At 42.6% G+C, this 25,004-nt stretch overlaps 1 protein-coding gene, 1 long non-coding RNA gene and 1 other non-coding gene across 4 annotated transcripts; 2 read left to right on the top strand and 1 right to left on the bottom strand.

Moving 5' to 3' along the window:
* The first annotated feature begins 207 nt into the window (after positions 1-207).
* On the top strand, positions 208-281 carry trnan-guu (transfer RNA asparagine (anticodon GUU)). The gene has a single exon. It is a non-coding gene; the product is annotated as a tRNA-Asn (tRNA).
* ndufs7 (NADH:ubiquinone oxidoreductase core subunit S7) lies at positions 242-11,143 on the top strand. Of its 2 annotated transcripts, XM_067968407.1 has the most exons (8): positions 242-512; positions 3,075-3,111; positions 5,908-5,976; positions 7,375-7,492; positions 7,827-8,006; positions 8,852-8,898; positions 9,007-9,095; positions 10,924-11,143. In XM_067968407.1, the coding sequence occupies exons 1-8, from the start codon at positions 497-499 to the stop codon at positions 11,019-11,021; spliced, it is 654 nt and encodes a 217-aa protein (XP_067824508.1). In that variant the 5' UTR covers positions 242-496; the 3' UTR covers positions 11,022-11,143. The 2 variants fall into 2 exon arrangements, with proteins under 2 accessions (XP_067824508.1, XP_067824509.1); XM_067968408.1 differs by lacking the exons at positions 242-512; positions 3,075-3,111 and adding an exon at positions 4,526-4,609.
* An 890-nt stretch (positions 11,144-12,033) lies between these two features.
* Positions 12,034-17,879, bottom strand: LOC137299569 (uncharacterized). The gene is made up of 4 exons (XR_010957924.1): positions 17,587-17,879; positions 17,099-17,244; positions 15,344-15,573; positions 12,034-12,926 (listed from the first exon to the last, which is right to left on the bottom strand). It is a non-coding gene; the product is annotated as an uncharacterized lncRNA (long non-coding RNA).
* Positions 17,880-25,004: the final 7,125 nt, after the last annotated feature.

Below are 25,004 nucleotides of genomic sequence, written 5' to 3'. Positions count from 1 at the left end.
GCGAGCTTTCTTATCATTTTACATCCACTCTCTGCTTTCCGGCTGTTTCCAGGCTGCGAGTCCTCCGGGAAAGGCCATGGGGCCGTTTATAAACGTGTTTTAAAAATCCGTCCGTTTACTCACCACGCAGCGCCAGTGTGCGCATGACGTCGTTGTAACGCTGCTCTCAGGTTTTCTAGTCGCCTCTCGAAGGTTCTTCATAAGTTGGTCTCTGTGGCGCAATCGGTTAGCGCGTTCGGCTGTTAACCGAAAGGTTGGTGGTTCGAGCCCACCCAGGGACGCTCATTTTAGCTTTTATTACAATTATTTTATTTGTCGTTTTACGCGGGATATTAGAAGAAAAAAAAAGGCAATGAACCAAAATGAGCTGACACGATCCCCCGATTGAAATGCATATTTGCTTTTGTATTTATTTTTTAATTCCCTGTGACCCGGACCTTCCCGTCAGCGCCGTGTGGAGGGACATATATCGGGGCTGCACCGAATTCCGGACAAGATGGCGGCCCTGGGCGGTAAGTTGGTTTGGGCGCTGCTTTTAACAGTGTTTGTATTTCCACACTGGGTCCGAAAGAACCGCGAGAGGGTAACATGATTGTAATCAGTGTGCTCGGTGATATGGGGGTGTTGGGTTCTCACTCATAAGAAACGGGCATAAACCTGACGTGTTCCCCTGACCTTTCCTCCTTGACAGTGTCGGGCTCTCTGCGCGAATTCGGTTTTGCAGATTGGGTTCCAACCATTAAACAACTCCACGAGTTTGTATATCGAAACTGTGTTTGTGTAATATATTTAGCTACGATTCAATCTGAGCCATTGAAATGTACAGCATAGTGAGTGGCCGTTCTGCCCATCTGTCTGTGCTGGAGCAATCTAAATCGAATCCAGAAAACGCTGGAAAAACTCAGCAAGTCAGGCAGCATCTATGGAAAGAACACAAGTCGACGTTTTGGGTATTGAACCAATCCTCTGTTTTTGTTTACTGCATCTGCAGTGTTTTGCATTTTGTCCAAAACTAATCCCACTGACCAGTGCTCTTCCCCCCCCCCCCAGCCCTGTATCTTTCTTTGCTTCCAATTTTCCCTTAAAGGATGCCAAGGTTTCTGTCTCAACCACTACCTCTAGCAAAGCATTCCATGCTGTAACCGTTTGCTGCGTAAAGAAGTTTCTCCTAACCTCTCCACGCTTTTAAATTAAAGTGCCCTCGTCCCAGACTCCCCAACAAGAGGGAATAGTCTTTCCCTATTCAACCTGTCAAAACTCTTCATAATTTAAAAAAAAGTTAATTAAATTTCTTCTTTATTCCAATGGAAATATTCCAGTGTTTTGAGATTGATGAGTAATGAGACCAAAAGGCAATCTAGCTTTGCCTCAATGCCAAAACAGTTGTTGCTATGGCAACCACCCCTACCTCGTAATTAATTATTGCAAAATCTACTATGACAAATTATCCACTTTGATATTATTCTGCATATAGAAATGTATGTGCAGGTTATTTATTTTAATTAGTGATGGTGGTATACTTTGCGAATCTGATTTTTACTATTTTTCCATGCAAAATTAGATCACTTATGGATTTTGCATCCATCATAGCTTCGGGTAGGGAATTCCATGTTGTTAGAATGGAATGCCCTATGAGCAACAATGGCGGAAGCAGAATTCACAATAGTACCTTTTAAAAATGAAGTAGATAAATAAAAAGAAAATTTTAAGAGGGTATTGGGAAAGTGCAGGGAAATGAGACTAAATGGATAGCTGTATCAGAGAACTGGCACAGGCACAATGGGGCAACTGATCTCCTGTGCTGTAAAACTCTACGATTCTAGGTCAAGTACATTTACCTGTCCTCTCTTGCCACAATGCTGGTCATGCTTTGGCCCCAGTGGGGTTAGATACATAGTATCCATGCTTCATCCGTATTTTTGTTATCTCCAGATTCGACTATTCCAGGGCTCCTGGCTGGCCTCCCATCTTACACCCTCCAAACTTGAACTCATCCAAAACTGTGCTGCTCGTATCCTAACTTGCACCAAGTCCCGTTCATCCATCACCCGCGCTCGCTGAACTTCATTGGCTCCTAGTCTCTGAACACCACGATTTCTAAAAAATGTTAATGCTCATGTTCAGATCCCTCCATGGCCTTGCCTCTCCCTATCTCTGTAACCTCCTCCAGCCCTACAACTGTCCTCGAATTCTGCAATCCTTCGCCCCACAATTGGAGGCCGTGCCTTCAGCTGTCTAGACTCTAAACTCTGGAATTCCCTCCTTTAACCTTTCTGCCAAGCCATCTCTCTCTCCTTTAAGACACTCCTTAAAACTTACCACTGACCAAGGGCATCTGACCTAGCATCTCCTTCTTGGGTTCTGTCAATTTTTGTCTGATTATGCTCCTGTGAAGCACCTTGGAATATTTTATTGCTTGGACTGCCACGGTTCAAGAAGAAAACTCTCCACCACCTTCTCGAGGGCAACTAGGGATGGACAATAAATGCTGGCCTTGCTAGCGACGTCCACATCCCAAGAATGAATTTAAAAAATATAATTGCAAGTTGTTGTTATTTTGTTTATTTTCTTAAAATAATAATTAGGACAGCATTTTATGTGAAAACAGCAACCTAACTTTGTAAATGTAATAGTTATTACTTTCTAAAATTATGTTTTGTCTTAAGAATTATGAAATACACTTTTTGAGTATGGTATTTTACTTTGCAAAAAATTGCCCCAAAATTTACTATCACTTTTGCAGATGTATAAAAGAAATGGTGTACATTTTGAACATTTAAAGATGAAGTAATAGGTTTGTTTGTGACAGTTCATACCAATAATGTAGCCTCCATGTGTATTCTATACAGTCACAACTGAGGTTCAATAGTAAGACTGTATCTTGTGTTCTGGTGCTCTTGGTAAACCAGTCAAACTTTGTTCTCACAGTTTATAAGAACACTTAGTTTCACTGCCAGCTATCTAAACTATATTACACATTGTGAATAAATGTTAACAATACGGTACTTAATAACCAAATTGGCTGAAATTTATTACCCTCAGTTTATGTTTATTTTAACTGTTGCTTTTTGCAGTTCTGCGCCTCAGCAGATTCGGGACCTTCGTCTCCAGGTAAATCCATAAACCTTGTGTTACTTTGTAAAAACAGTTATCACTAGTCTGAAAGGCTGATTAATACTGACTTTTGAGCTCATGGCTATGCTGAGCAGGGTTGGGCAAAGTAGCGGGATGAGTTCAGCTATAAACTGGACTGACTACAGGGTATGGGACACGATGCAAGAAGTTGGAAATTTTAGGCTCAAATTAAAAACAGACTGACTAGCACAATATGTTCTTAGATCTAGAGGTACAAAGAAAAATGATTAATTATGAAAATTTGGAATAAACAGAAAATGCTGGAAATGCATAACAGGTCAATCAGTGTCTGAAAGAAAAAGATAGGTTAACATTCTAGGTCCATATCTTGGTATCCTTATTGCAGAATTAATTTTGCCATCCCTGTTGTCAATTTTGGGGGTGGGGGTTGGTATTGATTGCTCCATCCCCTTTCTCCCATGTTTTGCCGAGTATTGTGTTTATCTTTCTGCCGTCTGAATGGCAAGATTGCAGTTGATTTCGAGAAATTGGTAGTAGTCAAATGGTGTTCAAAATGCATAGCTTACATGAGGAAGTTAAATCTGCTACAATATTTACGTAATACCAAAATTCTGCTTCAAAGCTGTGACATTGAGACTTAAGACAGTCAGAAAATAGGAATTATGTTTTAAGAATTGTGTGTGATAAAATTGAATGAGAATCACAAGCCTACATCAGGCTGCAGTTATAGCATAGCTACAGATTTCAGATCAGTAACTACTGAATCTATTACCTGGTTAAGGGAGAGTTGTGCAGATGCGTGCTTATATGCACAAGCAGAATGTTCCCAGTCATTGAGAGCATACGCAAGAGTGCTTATTTTCAGAAAACATGTAATTATAGTGGTCATAAGTTTAGTAAGTGTCCATCAGGCTCCCTAAGGACATTGTAAACTCAGCTAGATGCCACACTGGAATCATACTTATGCCCTAATTAGGTCTGGACTTGGTTCTGGAGTTATACTGTCACTTTTGTATCACTGTGAAGTGGAAACTAATTTGAAACATATGTCAGTATAACCGGACAGTAAGGTTGGTGAAATTATGCCTGATCAAGCTTTGGAAAAGGGCCAGAAACACAAAACTCTGAACTATTGGTATAATTGATGGATTTTTAAAAAATTTAGAGTGTAAGTTGAGAAAATTTTAAAATTTTTACAAATGTGACTTTGAAATTCAGTATTTTGAATGAAAATATTAATACTCTAAAAGACGCCAGTTTATAAAACTTGTAGCTTATACATTCTAAACCCTCAGATGATTAGCTAGTTGCTTGTCATCACCTTTTGGGCCCAACTTGTAAAAGTGCCACATTTAACAAACACTTCAAGTTCTTTGTTTATGCAGCACCTGTTACTTTCAGCCCCCATCATGCGAGTGCACCTGTTGTACCTGTTATAAGCTGACAGCTGAATCAGTCCCGCAAGTAACAGAATGGTAGTGTCAAGTGTGGAATCAGAAGTATTCTGTAGAAGGTACATATTTAGAGTTGTGGGAAATGTTTTGCACAGCTGTCAAACAACTGGAAGATTAAACAGTGCATCCTGAGTGACTAACTTAAGTCTGTTAGCTTGCCTGGTTCTGCTGAACTTTAGGATTTAAAAAAATCTCAAGCTGTTCAGCCAGGACATAGGAAAGATTTTTTGTTTCTCCTTGTAGAGCTCAGTTCAGACCTTGGATAACTATTTCAGCAGTCCCTCTGCCCTATATGTAGTCAAAGGCTTATGAATCTTGAACACATCTTTTTACTGTGTTTCCATCCTTGTGTTTGTACTGTTATTACTGCCATAAGCACTAATCTCGTTCAAGTGTCTGTGCCTTTTTTTAAAGAAAAACAAAATCTCCCAATGTCCCCTTATGGAAAAATGCCATAACTGTTATAATTTAGTGTGCAGTTTAACCTTTTAGAATCCATTAATTAAAAAGAAAGAATTAATCTGCGTTTGTCTAGTGGCTTTCATGTCCTCAGGATGCCTCAAAGCACTCTACAGCTTATAAATTACTTTTGAAGTGTAATCGCTTGTTATGTAGGCAAACGGGGCAGCCAGTTTGTGGATATCAAGAGCCCACGAACAGCATTAACATTGGATAAATGATCGTGTTTTTAAAAATACTTGTCCTTGGGATATGGGCGAGACTGATGAGACAATATTTATTGCCCGTCCCTAATTTCCCTGAGGGCATTCAAGGTCAGCCACATAGTGTGGGGCTGGAATCACGTAGCGGCCAGACCAGTTTTCTCCTTTTACTCTGCTTATTGTTCACCTTTACCCCTTGTTAATATTGTGTGCTGCGATGTTTCTTTTACATGAGAAGCACCATACCAACGCAAGTTGCTGTTGTATATTGTTACTATACCCTGTATTCCTTATCATTTCTGTGTGAAGAGGGATAGAAACCCACTCTTCAGCTCCTTGTTTGGAGAATGGTTAGGCAACTGCCACTTGGATCTCGCTCTGTGGCAAAAATCTTGATCTCCATTCAGTTCCTCCCCAGGATGGCAGGTGCTCACTGTTTGGAATCTTCCTGCCTATTCATTCCAAGATGCAGTGGATTGGAGCTTTGTGCTGTGTCACGTATCTGTTTAATATGTTTTTAAGCATTGTATATAATGCCTTTGAACAATGCCTTATATGAGAAACATCTCAAAATGCTTTGCATACAATGAATTATTTTGAAGTACTGTGATTGTTACTATGTCGGAAATAGCAATAAAGTGACTGTACTAACACTACGTGCATCTTGTTTGCTTACTGTGTAATTTTTTTTTCAGACCCAATTCACTCCTTGCTAATCAGTCACGGTGCCTCCATCAGACCACGGTGACAGAAAATGCAGACAGGTAAATTCAAACATTGATTCTAATTGACTCAGTGGCAGGAAGCAAAGGGTAATGGTGGACAGGTATTTTTGTGACTGGAAGGCTGTTTCCAGTGGGGGTTCAGTAGGGCTCAGTACTAGGTCCCTTGCTTTTTGTGGTATATATTAATGATTCAGACTTAAATGTAGGGGGGCATGATTAAGAAGTTTGCAGATGAGACAAAAATTGGCTGTGTGAGGAGGAAAGCTGTAGACTGCAGGAAGATATCAATGGACTGGTCAAATGGGCAGAAAAGTGGCAAATGGAATTCAATCCGGAGAAGTGTGAGGTAATGTATTTGGGGAGGTCAACAAGGCAAGGGAATACACAATAAATGGGAGGATACTGAGAGGTGTAGAGTAACAGAGGGACCTTGGAGTGCATGTCCACAGATCCCTGAAGGTAGCAGGACAGTTAGATAAGGTGGTTAAGAAGGCATATGGGATACTTTCCTTTATTAGCCGAGGCATAGAATATAAGAGCTGGGAGGTTATTGCTAGAACTGGATAAAGCACTAGTTAGGCCACAACTTGAGTACTGCGTACAGTTCTGGTCACCACATTACAGAAAAGATGTGATTGCATTAGAGAGGGTACAGAGGCGATTTACCAGGACTAGAGAATTTTAGCTATAAGGAACGATTGGATAGGCTGAGGTTGTTTTCTTTGGGACAGAGGAGGCTAAGAGGTGATTTAATTGAAGTGTATAAAATTATGAGGGACCTAGACAGTGGACAGGAAAGACCTATTTCCCTTAGCAGAGAGGTCAATAACCAGGGGGCATAGATTTAAAGTAATTGGTAGAAGGATTGGAAGGGAGCTGAGGAAAAATCTTTTCACCCAGAGGGTGGTGGGGATCTGGAACTCACTGCCTGAAAGGGTGGGAGAGGCAGAAACCCACATCACATCTAAAAAATACTTGGATGAACACTTGAAGTACCATAACCTACAGGGCTACGGACCAAGCGCTAGAAAGTGGGATTAGACTAGGTAACTCTTTTTCGACCAGCACAGACATGATGAGCCAAATGGCCGCCTTCTGTGCCGTAAATTTTTCTATGTTTCTAAAACTAATCCACCATCTTTGAAGTGCTGACTGAGCTAAGAACGTAAAGCCTGAAACAAGAAAGGCCGTTTGGCCCATCAAAGCCCAAACTTTCCTCAGACCATGCATGGCTATCTCAATCATGTATGATGCCTTCCCCCCCACCTCCTCGGTCTCTCCCTAACCCTTGTGTGAATTAAACAGATCTACTGAACTGTAAAATCCTTAATAATATCTCTATAACCTCATTGTGTAAATTTGGCAATTTATGTTTTGTTTTTAAGCGTTCGTGATTTTATTTAAAATCTAATTGGAACTGGGATTGTTTGTTTGCAGCTCCACGCTGGCAAAACAGAAGAGCACTGCAGTGGTCACCAAGAAGTTCTCACTTCCCAGCAACAAAGGGGAGTTTGTCGTCACAAAACTAGATGAGCTGATAAATTGGGCTCGACGGGTGAGTGCTGTATTTGCAAATAAGCTACATTAGTCTTTATATACATGGAAAAGCAAGTATGTTAACTAATCGTGTTTGAGGATGTAGCATCATTTTAGTGCTGTATTTGGCTATTTTGTACCAGAATGCAGTTTGGGGAAACTAGGACCACCTTTTAATATTTAGGGCAGTACTTTGCATCATATTCAGAAGTAGTAAAGACTGCAGTCATCATTTCCCCCTTTATCTCTATTCTGTTTGCTGTATATGTCACAATTTTGAGCATTTTTGAAATATTAATTAGAAGTGGGAAGAACTTGTGATCAAAGTGGTTAATTTTTTGTAATACTTTCAGAGTTCTTTGTGGCCCATGACCTTTGGCCTCGCCTGCTGTGCCGTCGAAATGATGCACATGGCAGCGCCCAGGTACGACATGGACAGGTTCGGCATCGTCTTCCGTGCCAGTCCTCGGCAGTCGGACGTTATGATCGTGGCTGGTACTCTCACAAACAAAATGGCTCCAGCCCTTCGGAAGGTAACCTAATGGTCGTGTGGTACTTTCTACAGGTTTCCTCCTAACACAAATAAAAATTTAAATACTATAAATGCTGGAAATCTGAAACAATAACAGAGAAAGCTGGGAACACACAGCAGGTCAGCTAGCCAGCATCTGTAGCGAGAATAGTCAATGTTACAGATTAGTCCCCTTTATTGGAACTGTTCTTCTGAAGGTTACAACCCCGAAACATTTTCTGGCCACACAGCCGATTGACCTGCTGTGTTTCCAGCCTTTTCTGTTTTTGTTCTTCTTAAGACAAGTTGTTCTGTGAAATTATTTCTATTGTAAATCAGTAAGGTTTTTATGTTTAATAAGCAAGGTTGTCTGAAATCTGTTATTTCGCTGGGAAACACAAGTTTTTCTGGAATACTAACCTTTTATTAGAAACACTTCAAGTAGCACCTGGTGCGGTAGTAAAGCCAAGCAGGAGGTTCCACTGCGTCTGCTCCCTTAGCTGATCTCCGCAGTCAGTACTATAATTCTCCGGGGGCCTCTGGGACAGGGAGTGGGACCATCATCCAGGGTTCCTGCCCCTGATTGCTCTGCAGTGATAATGCTGGAAGCTGTGTGTGGATGTTGGTTGAGTACGGGATTGGGCTGGGTTGTGATGCCATCCGTGGTCAAATAACCCCCTAACTCGGTATCTAGGCTCACTGTAATGAGTGGCCATTCAGCATGATGCTGCAGGGTGGCCAGTTTCCATGAAACTGTACCCCAGCAAAGGTCAGCCTCATCCGAAATGTAAAGAAAAATGCTACATCATAAACCAACAAATTATTACATGATGTAAAGGTGAGTTCTGCTTTACTTTTATTGTGCAGGTTTATGATCAGATGCCTGAACCACGCTATGTGGTCTCCATGGGCAGGTGAGCATGTCACTGAGTTTCACACTTCCATTAAGATTATAACAGTATATTAATAGTGTTCATCGCCTGTTGAAGGTGGTAGTTCTAACAATGACTTTGTTCTTACAGCTGTGCAAATGGTGGTGGTTATTACCATTACTCCTATGCCGTGGTGAGGGGCTGTGACAGAATTGTGCCAGTAGATATTTATGTCCCAGGTGAGTTTAGTTATCCAAGGGAAAATTGCCCAAATTAGCAATGCTATATTAACATACAGTGTATGATGAATTGGTAGAGTGTGTCATGGTTACGCCTTTCTAGAAGTAAAGGGAATTAGGGGTTACGGGGAGCGGGCAGGAAATTGGACATGAATTTAGATTTGAGGTTAGGATCAGATCAGCCATGATCTTATTGAATGGCGGAGCAGGCTCGAGGGGCCGATTGGCCTACTCATGCTCCTATTTCTTATGTTCTTATGTTCTTCCTTCGCATCAATAAGAAAATAGGGAAGTGAAGTCCTAAGATGAACTGGTGCCTGTTAACTGCAGCAAAATGGATAAAGAGCATGGATATGCATCTTTCTCTCACCCCTACCAACCCAGGACTTGACTCAATGGTGGAATGAGCAGAGCCCTGGAACTGGTTAAAAGCATGTGACCAGCAGAGAAATACTGCCGGGCGGGGGGAAATTAAATTCAGTTGGTGGATTAACTCGCTGAAACCAAGCTCTGCTGATGGCTCAGTTGGTAAAGCGAGCATGTAGCTGAGCCCGACAGACCAGGAGGTTCCAGATTTGATTCCTGGTCCTCATCAAGTTAGCTCATCTCAGCTGGGGCTGCAGTTAGGGTGTTACAATTGAACCTCCAGGTTGGTATGGGGAAAATCATGCAGCATTCCCACTCATTTATTTTTCTTTACTCATTCATGTGATGTAAGCGTCACTGGCAAGGCCAGCATTTATTGCCCATCCTTAATTGCCCTTGAGAAAGTGGTGGTGAGCCACCTTCTTGAACCGCTGCAGTCCGTGTGGTGAAGGTTCTCTCACAGTGCTGTTAGGTAGGGAGTTCCAGGATTTTGACCCAGTGACAATGAAGGAACGGCGATATATTTCCAAGTTAGGATGGTGTGTGACTTGCAGGGGAATGTGCAGGAGGTGTTGTTCCCACACGCCTGCTGCCCTTGTCCTTCTAGGTGGTAGAGGTCTCTGGTTTGGGAGGTGCTGTCGAAGAAGCCTTTGCAAGTTGCTGCAGTGCATCTTGTAGATGGTACACACTGCAGCCACGGTGCGCCGGTGGTGGAGAGAGTGAATATTTAGGGTGGTGGGTGGGATGCCAATCAGGCGGGCTGCTTTGTCCTAGATGGTGTCGAGCTTCTTGATTTTTGGAGCTGCACTCATCCAGGCAATTGGAGAGTATTCCATCACACTCCTGACTTGTGCCTTGTAGATGGTAGAAAGGCTTTGGGCAGTCAGGAGGTGAGTCACTTGCCACAGAATACCCCAGCTCTTGTAGCCACAGTATTTATATGGCTGGTCTAGTTAAATTTCTGGTCGATGGTGACCCCCAGGATGTTGATGGTGGGGGATTCGGCGATAGTAACGCCGTTAAATGTCAAGGGGCGATGGTGAGATGGTCATTGTCTGGTGCGAATGTTACTCCCCACTTATCAGCCCAAACCTGGATGTTGTCCAGGTCATGCTTCATTCCTGACCCGGTGAGCCCTGCTGGATAGCACGTATTTACTCGTCAACTGAAGACAGGCTCAACTGTGCTGCCCTTCCTCTGGAATAACTTGCCAGTGCTCACTGTTCATGAAGAATGGTCAGTTGGGCGAGCTACTAGAGGGCTCCTGGTTCCTGTGGAGCTGGAAGGAGTCGATGTTTTCACAGAAGAGGGAAGAAAAGGCTCCTTGAAACCTAAGACACTTTCGTGTTGCACGGTTGCATCTCAGCTCGAATTAAATTCGTTGGAAAGAGTTGCTATTACCTATGATTGTGGTTACCTTAAATGCTGTCTTGGATAAATGACATTGTCCCTTTTATGTTAGGCTGCCCACCCACAGCCGAAGCACTTCTGTACGGAATTCTACAGCTGCAGAAGAAAATAAAGAGGGAAAGAAGGATAAGCATTTGGTATCGGAAATAAATGGACGGTATAATTGCAACTAGTATTTATGGAGCTTGTGGATGAAGATCTGAGTCTTTGGTGGAGGGATGTTGTGATATCATATGTAACAATGTCCTATAAACTAATTTTGAAAAGTTTAAGCATTTCTTCTTGCTTTCCTTTTGTATATTTTCAATTTATACCCTTGAGCAATTAAACAGACAATATCTGATCTAGTTTATCTGCCATTTTCGTTAGCTCTGTCACTGGTTTCGCTTCTGTGACTGATGCCCATTAGTCTCGTGTCACAGCCTTTCTGTTGCCTCCCTGGATAGCAGGATTAGATTATGAAGAGAGATTCTATAGACTACTCTTGTATTCCTTGTAATATAGAAGATTACAGGGTGATTTGAATGAGGTATCTAGGATTTTGAAAGGAATTGATAGGGTAGATAGAGAGAAACTTTTTCTGCTGGTGGGGGAGTCTAGGACAAGGGGACTTAAAATCAGAGCCAGGCCGTTCAGGAGAGAAGTCAGAAAACACTTCTTCATGCAAAGGGTGGTAGAAGTGTGGAACTCTCTCCCACAAAAAGTAGTAGATGCTAGCTCAATTAATAATTTTAAATCTGAGATAGATATATTTTTGCTAGCCAAGGCTATTAAGGGATATGGAGGCAAAGCAGATGGATGGAGTTAGGATAAGATCAGCCATGGACTCATTGACTGGCGGAACAGGCTCGAGGGGCTGAATGGCCCAGTCCTGTTCCTATTTTTTTTTAAAAAGACACTGAACTCCCCTCTAACACTACCTTTGAGAACCTGCAAAAAAACCATTCTCTAGCATAAGGGAGAAACAGCAGAGAGAAAATTAACTCGTGTTCCTCTTACACCTCGTTATTAAATAGCTAGAGAGTAACATTGAGATGCCTAGGAAAAGCTTCGTTGTCAGCTGTCTCTAGGAATAGTGGAAAGAAAGGACACAAGGAAGCGTGAGGAAGAATTTAAAAATGGGGAAGCACAAAAGGCGAGGAGACATATTTTACTTATGACTAGATTTTTATTCCAACACATACAAGTTTCCCTCAAAATACAAAGTGCTCGCAACATCTTGCTCAACATCTGCGATTGGATAATTTTTTTCAGGTTTCCCTTGAATGTCAGCAAGCCAAATATCTCCTTAATTGGACAAAATCTTTAGCTCAATTTTGCTTAATTTTTTTTTAAAATAAAATATCTGAGAAAGAAGTTGCCTATACACCAGTTGGAAATCAATGCTATTTTCTAGGAATATAGTTATACTGGCACTTTTGAATCCATAATTCAGCAGTTTTGGGTGCACATCAGTGCAAAGTGGCAGTATAAACTACCAAGTGCCCTAAAGGTATTAGACTCCTTCCAGGAGGCTGTCTCACACCAGTTTGAGTTGTCACCATGCAGCATAACTCCACTGTTCTTTGTCGTTTTTTTGTATTCCAAAACGCTTCTGTACCAACTTCTATTAAAAACTGCTAGAAATTAAGACATTTGGTGAGGGCGAGGTTGGGAGTGAAAGACACATTTTAAAATCAGGAAAGTTATTGTACAAATGCTGACGGACTTTCTAAAACGTGACACCAATAATCTAGTCTCATTGCATTCAATAGTAATGCATACACATCACCATTTTAATCATGTTTAACATTTTTCATTGTATCCCAAAGAAATTATGTTAGATCTGGTATAAAATTGTTAACTAGGGGATGCCTTTTAAGGCTATCCCGATGCTGATGGTTCTTCACAACGGTGCTAGTAAAGATTGGCTGGTTTGTTTTTAGTTAGCATGGGTATGATCATTTTAAGAAAGGAGTAGTTTCTGCAATCTTTGGGAGGGATGAGGTCCATCACAGTGGTCTGAATGTTCTCCTTCTTGAAGCCAGCCTCCACCAAATGAGACACTTGGGTTTCCTGCATCGATTAAAGGTGAAAGTTATTTTGGAAATGTGAAACTGACCACACTGCACTGCACATCCCAGAAATTCAAGGTGTTATCTTTATTTGCACAAATACATAAAATAGTTTCAACATGCAAAAGCCTATTTTTTTTAAAAAAGATATTTAGGTGCTCATCAAGGTGAGGCACAGGGCAGGGAAGCGTAATACTTTTTATCTCAAGCCATCAGCTAGGGTACAGCAACTTAAATGCAGAGTAAATCTCCCTCTATTCTGACACAACAATGTACAGTACCTCAACCTCATGAGCACTCCTTACTGCATCGTTTTTCCACCTCACCTGAGCATCCTCTGATCTCTAAGTGAGATTGCCAATTTGGTGTTGATGGGCATAAAATTAGGGCAAATCATGTGAGGCCATGGTCACTAGAAACTGGGCTGCCTGATTCATCTAGAATAAAAAGCACTAATGGCTTCCTTCTCTTAACAAGATTTCACAAGGCCTGGACATTGTTGTTGCTCTTCTGAAGTATAAATTTTAACATTAGAAGTTTTGAATTATTGATTTTTTTTGTGGCATGTCTTTCAGTGCCATTCCATTCTCATCTCTGAAGCAGAAGGTTGTGGGTTGAAGCTTTGCTACAGGACTTGAGCATTTAATCTAGGCTGACACTAGGGACTGCTGCAATGTTGTGGATGCTGTTTCTTGGACGAGATGTTAAACCGATGCGCCATTTCCTTATCCAGGTGGAATTCTCCCACTGCCCTGGCCAATATTTATCCCTCAACCACTGGTACCTCAAAACTGGTACCATATTAACTGGTAATGTATGTTATTGCTATTTATCTGATCTTGCTGTGCACAAATTGGCTGCCATATTTGCTTATATATAGGTGACTGCCTTCAAAAAAGTAATTAATTAACTGTTAAGCACTCATGGGATATCCTGAGGACGTGAAAGGTGCTATATAAATTAAGTTCTTTGAATTCTTTTTCTCTTAATTTTCGGTCTATTCACATTCCAAAGGAACTTTTTTTTAAATAACAAGATCGAATTCTGGAAGCAGTAATAAGACAGCTTAAGAATAAACCTGATGGCCTTAGCATGTCCCTGACGCAAGAACTTTGGGTTGCAAAGCATTTCTCATCCACACGGAACAGTAAGATTGCTTTTACAGTAACTGAATAAAAATGCATGTTCTTTGGAGCACACAGTGACTGTTGGCAGCTGAGGTAATTGCAGCTTTCGAAAGGATCAAATATATGGGAGTGGTTTGGATCTCCCGCAACGCATGAAGGCTTGAAATAAGAGATGTTTTGAAGAAAAACATGGGCGTGTGTTTGATTCCTACCTGGAACATGGACAGTCAAATCAATTGAAGTATTAAGGTTGGGCGGGGAGATAACTGGAGGGGGCAGAATTGCAACTCAGGTGGGGAGGGGGCACTGGCCAAAATGTTGCTCGTTGGGAGAGGGTGAATCAACAAAACAATCCACTTCCACTACTCTACAAGTAAGTACCAGTACATGCTCCACTGATATAAGTAGCATTTTTTTAAAATGCAACCTGTCAACACTATTCAAATCACTGCACAAAAGTTCTGAATTTTACTTAACCTGTCATTTTGTTATTGTTTATCGTGTGTAACTAAGGTTGAATCCCTTGCTCTGAGCCATACGGGCATGTTCACTTCTTGTGCAGATTACTGTCACGGTATTATTTAGAACACAATGGTTATACTGTGTATAGAGAAAGACTAGAGGGCAAAAGGGCACTATAAACACACAGCTCTGCTAGCATGGCAGAGCAACCAACTATTGAGGGTCAGCCAAGAAGTTGCCTTTAGCAGTGCTGACATGGAAATTACAAATGAGAGAGTTTGACTGAAAACAAAAGCAAAAAGTGGAGGATGGGGCAGGAAAATGTTCCATTTCAGTCCAAGATCAAACTGATCTATTTATTTAGTATTTTAAACCTCTTGTTTCCTCTTATCAAGCTACTGGGATGCATTTTTCATTACTGAAATTAACTAATAGTTTATTTTAAAATATCTGCCTGCACCAAAATTATCTCACAGATGGAAAGTTTTTAAATTGGTTGTCTAAATTGGACAGTCTGTATGTATAAAATAAAGGTTGATGCAGTATTGATGTTACGATCACTAGAGCTCACCAGCCTCATCATTAAGTGTTCCAAAGACATCTCGGAGCAGAACATTCCCACATCAATGTTTTTCCACTTTAATTCCTTAAATCTGTTAATACACTACTGAAAAATGGGCAGTGATTTAAATGGACTCCTGACTTCACAAATCTACAACTAAACATCATTTCTGCCATTAGTAAAGAGCAATTTTTAAACAATGAGTTGACACAGTCAAAGATTTAGTAACAGAGTACTTCAGAGATAAAACACTAATTTCAAACTTACCATCAAAATGTGAATCTGGTAATGTTGAGACTACATCCTCCCAGAGCCCCTTGAGAGGAGCAATCTGCATTGGAAAATGTATCAGACTGATTAAAATTATGGGTAGATTATAATTGCCCTGTCCTAATACTTTGGTGCAGGTAGCACACTGCTTTGCTGGCAACTTCATTTCTGACAGCCGAGAACGTCTTTGCTTCATCCTCATGTGTCAGTTAAACAACACCAATCACCTGGGGGAGGATGAAACATCATGTTAATTTTCCAATGGCAGTGGGATAGCCAGGGTCACTTGGAAGTACGTAGGCCAATAAGTGCACACATCTGCAACTCTGTCATGAACCTAGTGTATCTAAAGTCCTGTCCTCCGCCTGTCTATTTATAGGTCGCACTAACCATAGAAACAAAGAAAACTTGCCCTTAGCACCTTTCATACCTCAGGATGTCCCAAAGTGCTTCACAACCAATTAAGTACTTTTGAAGTATGGCCAGGGTTGTAATATAAGTAAACACAGCAGCCAATTTGTGCACAATAAGCTTCCACAAACAGCAAAGAGATAAATGATAAGATAATCCGTTTTGATGATACTGGTTGAAGGATGTTGGCCATGATATCAGGAGAACCCCTCTGCTTTTCTTTGCATAGTGCTTTGGTATCTTTTACTTCAATCTGAGAGGGCAGACAGGACCTCAGTTTAACAACTCATCCTAAAGATGGCATCTCCCAACAATGTAGTACTACACTGAAGTGTCAGCCTAGATTTTGTGCTCCAGTCGTTGGAATGAGGCTTGAATCCATCACCTACTTTACCTGAGATTTATTTCAGCTGCCATAAGGGAACCTAACTGACATCACCCAAACATCCATGTTGTATTGCACATCTCAGGTTATAAATGTCCATGTCAGGTAACCATGTAGGGATGTCTTAGGTCCACTGAATTTTTCAACATCTAGTGACAGTGAAGTTTAGAAAACTTTCAACAACTGAAAATAAGTTTGTGGGCAATTAGACAGAAAAGCAAAGTGCTCATGAATAGAATTCTTTGTCATGATAATGATTTGCTTTACTCTTTGTTTCAAGGCTTATGGCCCAGTTGGCACTCTCTCCTCTGAGCCAGAAGGTTATAGGTTCAATCAAGAGTTCAGTAGATAGTTCTAGGCTGACACTCCAGGACAGTACTGAGAGGGTGCTGCATTACCTCTAGGTGCCATCCTTAGGATGACACATTATACCAAGGCACCATCTTAGAAAAGGTTATAGCACAGAAGGAGGCCATTCGGCCCCTCGAGTCCGCACCATCTCTGTGGACATTATGGCAATATTTGAAGAAGAGCAGGGGCTTCTCTTAGTGTCTTGACCAACATTCCACCAACACCACCAAAGCAAATTAAATGGTAATTCATCTCATTGCTGTTTGTGGTATCTCACTGTGTGCAAAATGGCTGCCATGATTGCCTACATAATAATAGCCACAATAATTCATTGCAAGGTTATGTGCTTTGATACATGTTAAAGTGCCATATAAATTCATGTTTATCTTTGTTGAAGGGGTTGGATGGTATAATTATATTAGAACATTGTCCCTTCACCTCTGGCATTTTGGTTTGAATCTAGTCAAATTTGTTAACAGTCCCTAGTGAAATGAGTTTGGTTGAGCAGTTTCACTTCACTCCTACTACTTCCAAGCACAAAACCAAAAAAAAATAATTACTAGAAAATCTGGAGAACTAACAATGTGTTGTCATAGGGCACTGACCCTGTGGGGTTGCTCCTGAGCCCACTCCTGCAATCTTTTAAATACTCTGTCCTTGCTTTCGATGATCCAGTGCTCTTCAATATTTAAGGACTCTATCTTAGTGGCTGCAATTGCCATTCCAAACCCAATTTCCAGAACACGTCCTCCTAAACCAAGAGAAAGAAAATGGTCTTATTACTGTTTCCACCCCCCCACCCCAATCATCAGTTGCACCACAACTTACTACTTCAATCCAGTGTGTTTATATCCACCAGTGAAGGTCCACTACTGCTGTCAGAATCTGTTTCACAACTGGGAAATAGGGTGGAAGTTAAAAGCTGTTTGGTTAGCGCATCTGTAGATTTAAGATGAGCTACTCTGCTAGCTGGCATATGTTTTGCAGCACTCCACTAGATACTTGCACTGGCCCAATGTTCTCATCCGACAAACTCAAGTTCACATCAGCTCTTATATCTCCAAATCCTAAGCAGCATAACAGGTTACTGTACCTGAAGGAGGCAGATGGGACGTTTGAAGAGAACTGAAAAGTGTTGCCACATTGGAGGAACAATTCTTCCAGCACGGAGTCAACACCTACCAGACAGCAAGGGAGGGGAGAGAATTAGCAGCAAAATAAAAAGGATAATCAAATAGTTAAGTTGCAATTTAAAGTGATCCTTAAAAACAATGTTGTAAGACAATGGGCGATGAAAAGATTCAACAGCAAAATCCTGTAAAACAATTCATTTTGCAAAACAATACATCACGGGGAAAGGGGCCAACTGTCCAAGTTAAGGAGCCTGCTCCCATTGCAGCTGTCACAAAGTCCATTTTCAATTTGTTAATGAGTGACACAATTGTGCAATCAGGTGAGTATGTGACAAGACAAGATGCCTTTGTAATTTTGATAAATAACTTTACACAGAGAAAACGTGGAAACCAAATCTAGTCTGGTTCTATTAAAACGTTAAAATGCATGTTTCCACGTCATGGAAGTCAATTGATTTTCATCTTCATATTTGAACTTGACTGATGAAGTTGGACTTCCACATTTATAAACGCACATGTGTCGGTATTCCAAGACAACGACATTCCTTCACTGAGTGCTGAGCATAAACTTCAGAGTAATGTATTCAGAAAAGATCCATGATTTATATCATCGAACTCAATTAGTGAAACAACAGGACAAGATCAATCTTAGTGACAGTCTCATAAATTAACATACACCAACTTAATGTAATGGGAGTGCGTTTTAGAAGCACACGCATACATTCCATTTAGTATTCAATTTTGTTCTTCCACCCCCTAAATATAAGGAACATTTCTGTTATAATTTTCTTAAAAGTCTAAACCTTTGTCGTTATTTCCGTGTGTGTGCTCCTGCTTACTTGTACTAAGGGGCTCCCTCTGTTACTCTCAGTCCCCTCACCCATGGCTTTTTGCCTGAGTGCATAATAATGAACAACCTGACACAGCAGTGTGTGTGAAAGTTCCTTCTGATCCTCATCAAACTTTTATTCAAATAAAGTGAGCACAGAAGTGATTTAACCAGAGCAGAGAACAATATTATTCCATGGCAACACTCCAACTTGTACTGACTCCGCAACTCTCACACAAATGGTGCAAATATTACTTTACAATTTCATACACAATAAATAATTCCAGTAGAAGTCTCCTGATATCAAGGTCCGGTAAAATAAACCTCTCATTCTAACTCTCCCCATCCTGCACTTGTCATTCCATCGTGGTCATTGGTCTTAAAAGTGGGTAAGATAAACTTCTAGTAAGAACTTTGTAAGTTCCCAAGAATGTATGAAAAGGATGTTCCCCCTGTGTATAAAGTAGAAGCAACTGACGATAAATTAAAGCCCACGATTCAAATTCGTGTATATAATCCGGTCTGGGTTTCAGCATTGAATCTCAACCTCAAATATCTACATATTTTTAAATACTGAACCTTCGCATGCACAAATTGACAGAGTGACATTCCCTGAACTAAAATTAGTTTGTTGCAGCAAGAACTAATTTTAGTTTGATCAGCTAGAGAGCCTCCATTGCAAGCGGTTAGCCAGGTCACAAAAAAAGTTGAATGATGCCTTTAAAAGTGTTTGAAAAGGAAGGAATACTGAAAACGGTCCACTTGTGCAACACAGATAATCTCGATTTAAAAAGAAATCCATGTGGGCAGCCACCAGATGCATTCAAAAGTGGCGGGGGGGAATCTCACAAAGAATGCAGTTTGATTGAAAAGGAGGTCAGACAGTACCTTTCAAGGCTGCAACGGTGGCGAGGGAATGCATGTATGGAGTCTCCCAGCGTTCCATGACCGGTTTGCCCAGGATCTCCAAGTGAGTATTAGTTTCATTATACTCGGCGCTCGCTACCCTCCAGTCCGGTTTACAGTCCTCCCCCTGCGAGAAAATTGGGATTTTGTTTTCCAGGCTCATTCTGTTGCAATAGGGGTTGGTCAGCACTTTTTTTTTCAAAAAATATACTTTATTCATAAAATTTGTAAACAATACATACAATACTGTTGTCATATCACATTTCAAACGTACACAATACAGATTATACAATTTGCAAGATACATAAAGTACAGTTCAAATATGATTCCAATAATAGTTACACATTGTACATAATTACAGTTCTAGGGTGCCTCATTGCATTACAATCAATACAGTTTATTGATTACAGTTTCATTACGGGTACATTACATTTCATTACCTTTGTATTTTACATTCTGCCCGAGGGTTTTTTCCCTGATTGCAGCTCCTCAGTGTACAATGGCGGGAAGGCTCTAAATGGTAGCCTTTCCCCACAGAGCCTTTGCGGCAGCCGCACCCGGCTTCAGTGCGTCCCTCAGCACGTAGTCCTGGACCTTGGAATGTGCCAGTTTGCAACACTCGGTTGAGAACAGCTCCTTGCACTGGAAGACCAGCAGGTTTCGGACAGACCAAAGGGCGTCTTTCACCGAGTTGATGGTCTTCCAGCAGCAGTTGATGTCTGTCTCAGTGTGCGTCCCTGGCAACAGTCTGTAGAGCACAGAGTCCTGTGTTACGGAACTGCTGCGGACGAACCTGGACAGATACCACTGCATCTCTCTCCAGATCTTCTTTGCAAAGGCACATTCCAGAAGGAGATGGGTGATGGTCTCGTCCCCATCGCAGCCTCCTCGGGGACAGTGTATGGTGGTACTGAGACTCCGGAAGTGCATGAAGGATCTGATGGGAAGGGGGCTTCTTACCACAAGCACCAAAGGGGGCGATGGTGGGCGAGGCTGGGTTATAAGCACTCTAAGTTATGCTGACATTGCACATTGGCTCTGTACCTCCCCCCTCAATGTAAAGCTGCCATTGTTATGAATAAACATCAAAGGCCACAGCAGTTGGGCCTAGCACGTGTTACTGAACTTCACAAACCTTTCATCAAAGGGAGAGAGGCACAAATAACATTATTGTGAGGTTTAAACCCCACCCTCCACCCTCCTTTCTGAACACGTTGCTGGCTCACAGTGTCAAAGGCATCCTAAAGTACCTCAGCTAAATGGCCATTCTTCATGTGCAAGTGTCAGCAGGCTGGCTGACTGACTGTGAAGGGCACACAGTCCAGCCTGATTCTGTCCCGGACCCACATTTGCACACACGTAAGACCATAAGAGATAGGAGTAGGAGTAGGCCATTCGGCCCCTCAAGCCTGTTCCGCCATTCAATGAGATCATGGGTGATCTGATTTTTACCTCAACTCCACTTTCCTGCCTTTTCCCCATATCCTTTGACTCCCTTGCTGATCAAAAATTTGTCTAACTCAGCCTTGAATGTATTCAATGACTCAGCCTCCGCAGCTTTTGGGGTAAAGAATTCCAAAGATTCACGACCCTCTGGGAGAAGAAATTCCTCCTCATTTCCGTCTTAAACGGGCAGCCCCTTATTCTGAGACTATGCCCCCTAGTTTTAGATTCCCCCATGAGGGGTAACATCCTCTCAGCATCTACCCTATCGAGTCCCCTCAGAATCTTGTATGTTTCAATAAGGTCTCCTCTCATTCTTCTAAACTCCAATGAGTATAGATCCAACCTGTTCAATCTTTCCAGTAGGCTCCTGGGCTGGCTGCTCCCTAGGGAGCTCCTTTGCTGAATACCGACAGATGTGGGTTTATAAATGTGGGAGTCCAACTTCATCAGTCAAGTTCAAATATGAAGATGAAAATCAATTGACTTCCATGAAGTGGAAACATGCATTTTAACTTTTTAATACAACCAGATTAGATTTGGTTTCCAAATTTTCTGTGTAACGTTATTTATCAAAATTACAAAGGCATCTTGTCTTGTCACATACTTATCTGTTCGTGTCACTCATTCAGAAGCTGAAAATGGACTTCGCAACAGCTGCAACTGGGAGCAGGCTCTGGAACTTGGGACAGTTGCTCCCTTTCCCCATGCTGTACTTTAAAGACTCTAATAGTGGGTGCATTTTAGCCCTAACTACAAGTTCAAGCTGCAAGTTTAAAGTTACCTGGGCCCACTGCCCATCCCCTGACCCCGCCCGCTCTTTGTTTACATCTGTGAGCACTGGATCTTTGCTCAAATTTGGCTTCCAAATTCCTGGACTTCTCTGCTGTCAAGACTACGCTACTCTGCTGGACCACACTGTAAGACTCAACTGCTGTGACTCTGATCTGCTATTCAGTTGCTTAAGTTTTACGGTAACTTTGTCTAGCCTACAGCCCATCCCCCACCGCTGCTGTTACCTGCTGAGTTTATGACTGACCAACTGGTCCTACAGCTTTATTTTGCTACAGTGTGCTTCCTGGCCAGAAATTCACTCTCCTGAGCTGTAGTCCATTTCTCCACTGTTTCTGGATCTGATAGTGACCTCCAACTTTGCCACTGTTTTTCTGCCCCACGATCGATTCTGCACACCTCATGGCTTTTCATTCCCACGGAAATACCTCCAGCAGTGCATCCTCCAATACTGTACCCTTTCCTACATTACAACAGTGACTACACTTCAAAAGTATCTCATTGGTTTTAAAGTGCTTTGGGACATCCTGAGGTCCCGTGAAAGGCGCTATATAAATGCAAGTCTTTCTTTCAAAAAGCTTCTGGACTCTCTCGCCCTCCACACCTGTCTCCGAACCTGGACATAATTTCGTCGATGCTCCAAGGTGACGCCATCCTATCTACGTCAACTTTATCCCACCATGGGACCTGTGACTTTAACTTTGGATTGCCTCCTATTGTCTCCTCTCCATTCTCTGTTCATTACCAGGACATGTCTATCCTAATCTTGCGATGTAACCATGCCTATGTAACTTGAATTACCATGTGACCATTCGCATGCGCATTTTGGCTGCCGCTCTGGACCCGAGCCCATCACTTCTAGTTCCCCCTTTTTTCCCCTTTTTTCTTTTCTCTTTACCCCTCCTGGGCCCCTCTCTCCTGTCATCATGTCTCTTTTCATCTCTCCCCTCTCGGGTACTCTGCCCCCCCCAAATCCCTACCCCAACCCTTCACTCCTCGACCGTCCTACTCTCCTGCCGTCATTCCAGGCTTGACTCCCTCTTAGATAAGCCTACAGCTTCCCTCTGTGCCTCTCATGGCATCATCCGAAGGGCCTGTCAAGGCACTCACCACTGCCTCCTTACGAGCAGCAACTCCAACTGCCCATCCTACTCTCTCGCCGACTTTCCTGCCCAGCGCGTCCGCTGGGGGCTAATCTTGCCAATCTCCTTCCCGTGCCACTCGTTCCTCCCAGCGCTGACCCCGTGGTCTCTGCCAGCGGATCAGCTATCACCGCCCCTCTCTGCATCTCTCTCCAGAATGTCCGTTCACTTGTGAACAAGGCCCTTGCAATCCATGACCTTAGTGTGGATGATTGCATTGACATGATAACTTCCACCACTTACCCTGCCCAAACCGCCACAGTGGCGGTGTGGCCCTTATCACCAATCACACCTTGGTCTATCCCGCTACTCCTCTGGCATCTTCTCCCCCTTTGATCATCTCACCCTGTTCCACCCCTCTCATCTCTCCTTTAAAATTTTCGTTCTCTGCTGCCCATCCAGGTACCACGCCAAGTTTCTCACCGAGATATCTTCACTGCTTTCTTCCCTCAGCCTCTGCACCGAGCGACTTCTCATCCTCGATGATTTCAACCAACATCTCAACTCATCATGCCCTCTCTCCTCCCTAATCTCTCCCTCGTTATAAACACCCCAACCCATATTCACAGCCACCCCCTCGACCTTACCATTTCACATGGCCTCTCTCCTCCCATCGTGTCAGTCACGGTTGAGACTATCTTTGATCACATCCTTGTATCCCTCTCCACCCACATCCCTCTTCGCCCTCCCAAACCCACTTCCTTCTGTGTCTACCCCTGGAAAAACTCTCCCCCAAGTCACTTATAATGGCACTTTCAAACTCCTGCGCTCGCCTGGTTCCATTCTTATCTATCCAGTTGTAGCCAAAGAATCACCTGCAATGGCTTCTCTGCCCACTCCTGCACCGTTACCTCTATCCTTGGCTCCCTCCTATTTCTTATCTACATTCTGCCCCTCACCGACATCATCTGAAAATACGATGTCAGGTTCCACATGTACGCTGACAACAGCTCTACCTCACAACCACCTCCCTCAACCCCTCCACTGTCTCTCATTTGTCACACTGCTTGTCCGACATCCACTACTGGATGAGCAAAAATTTCCTCCAACTCAATATTGAGAAGACTGAAGCCATTGTCTTCAGTCCCCATCACAAACTCCGTTCCCTAGCAACCGACTCTATCCCTCTACCTGGCCACTATCTGAGGCTGAACCAGACCGTTTGCAACCTTGGCATCCTATTTGACGCTGAGATGAGCTTCTGACCCCATATCCTCTCCATCACCAAGATCGCCTACTTCCACCTTCATAACATTGCCCGTCCCCGCCCCTGCCTCAGCTCATCTGCTGCTGAAACCCTCATCCATGCCTTTGTCACCTCTAGATAACTATTCCAATGCTCTCCTGGCCGGCCTCCCATCTTCCACCCTCCATAAACTCAAGCTCATCCAAAACTGTGCTGCCCATATCCTAACTCACACCAAGTCCTGTTCGCCCATCACCCTTGTGCTCGCTGACCTACATTGGCTCCTGGTCCAGGAACGCTTCGATTTTAAAATTCTCATCCTTGTTTTCAAATCCCTCTATGGCCTTGCCCCTCCCTATCTCTGTAACCTCCACCAGCCCTACAACTCTCCAAGATCTCTGCGCTCCTCCAATTCTTGCCTCTTGCACATCCCCGATTTTAATCACTCCACCATTGGCGGCTATGCCTTCAGCTGCCTAGGCCCTAAGCTCTGGAATTCCCTCCCTAAACCTCTCTACCTCTCTTCCTTTAAGACATTCCTTAAAACCTACCTCTTGACCAAGCTTTTGTTCACCTGTCCTTACATCTCGTTAGGTAGCTCAGTGTCAAATTTTGTTTGATATTCGCATCTGTGAAGCGCCTCGGGACATTTTACCATGGTAAAGGTGCTATATAAATGTAAGTTGTTGCTGTTGTTGTTACTTGTCAACTGAAGACAGGCTCAACTGTGCTGCCCCGTCCTCTGGAATAACTTGCCAGTGCCCACTGTTCATGAAGAATGGTCAGTTGGGCGAGCTACTAGAGGGCTCCTAGTTCCTGTGGAGCTGGAAGGAGTCGATGCTTTTACAGAAGAGGGAAGAAAAGGCTCCTTAAAACCGAAGACACTTTCGTGTTGCACGGTTGCATCTCAGCTCGGATTAAATTTGTTGGAAAGAGTTGCTATTCCCTTTGATTGTGGTTACCTTAAATGCTATCTTGGATAAATGTCATTGTCCCTTTTTATGTTAGGCTGCCCACCCACAGCTGCAGAAGACAATAAAGAGGGAAAGAAGGATAAGCATTTGATATGGGAAATAAATT

This window comes from Heptranchias perlo, chromosome 29 (assembly GCF_035084215.1).
Source record: "Heptranchias perlo isolate sHepPer1 chromosome 29, sHepPer1.hap1, whole genome shotgun sequence".
In the NCBI taxonomy this organism is placed as follows: Eukaryota; Metazoa; Chordata; class Chondrichthyes; order Hexanchiformes; family Hexanchidae; genus Heptranchias; species Heptranchias perlo.
The sequence above is the reverse complement of the archived record's forward strand: the minus strand, read 5'-3'. Positions and strand labels throughout refer to the sequence as shown.

Excerpts from the sequence above, each read along its gene's own strand:
- ndufs7 (XM_067968407.1), top strand. Across the intron at positions 8,007-8,851 it reads TGGCTCCAGCCCTTCGGAAG|GTTTATGATCAGATGCCTGA; the intron begins GTAACCTAATGG and ends TTTATTGTGCAG. Across the intron at positions 9,096-10,923 it reads AGTAGATATTTATGTCCCAG|GCTGCCCACCCACAGCCGAA; the intron begins GTGAGTTTAGTT and ends CTTTTATGTTAG.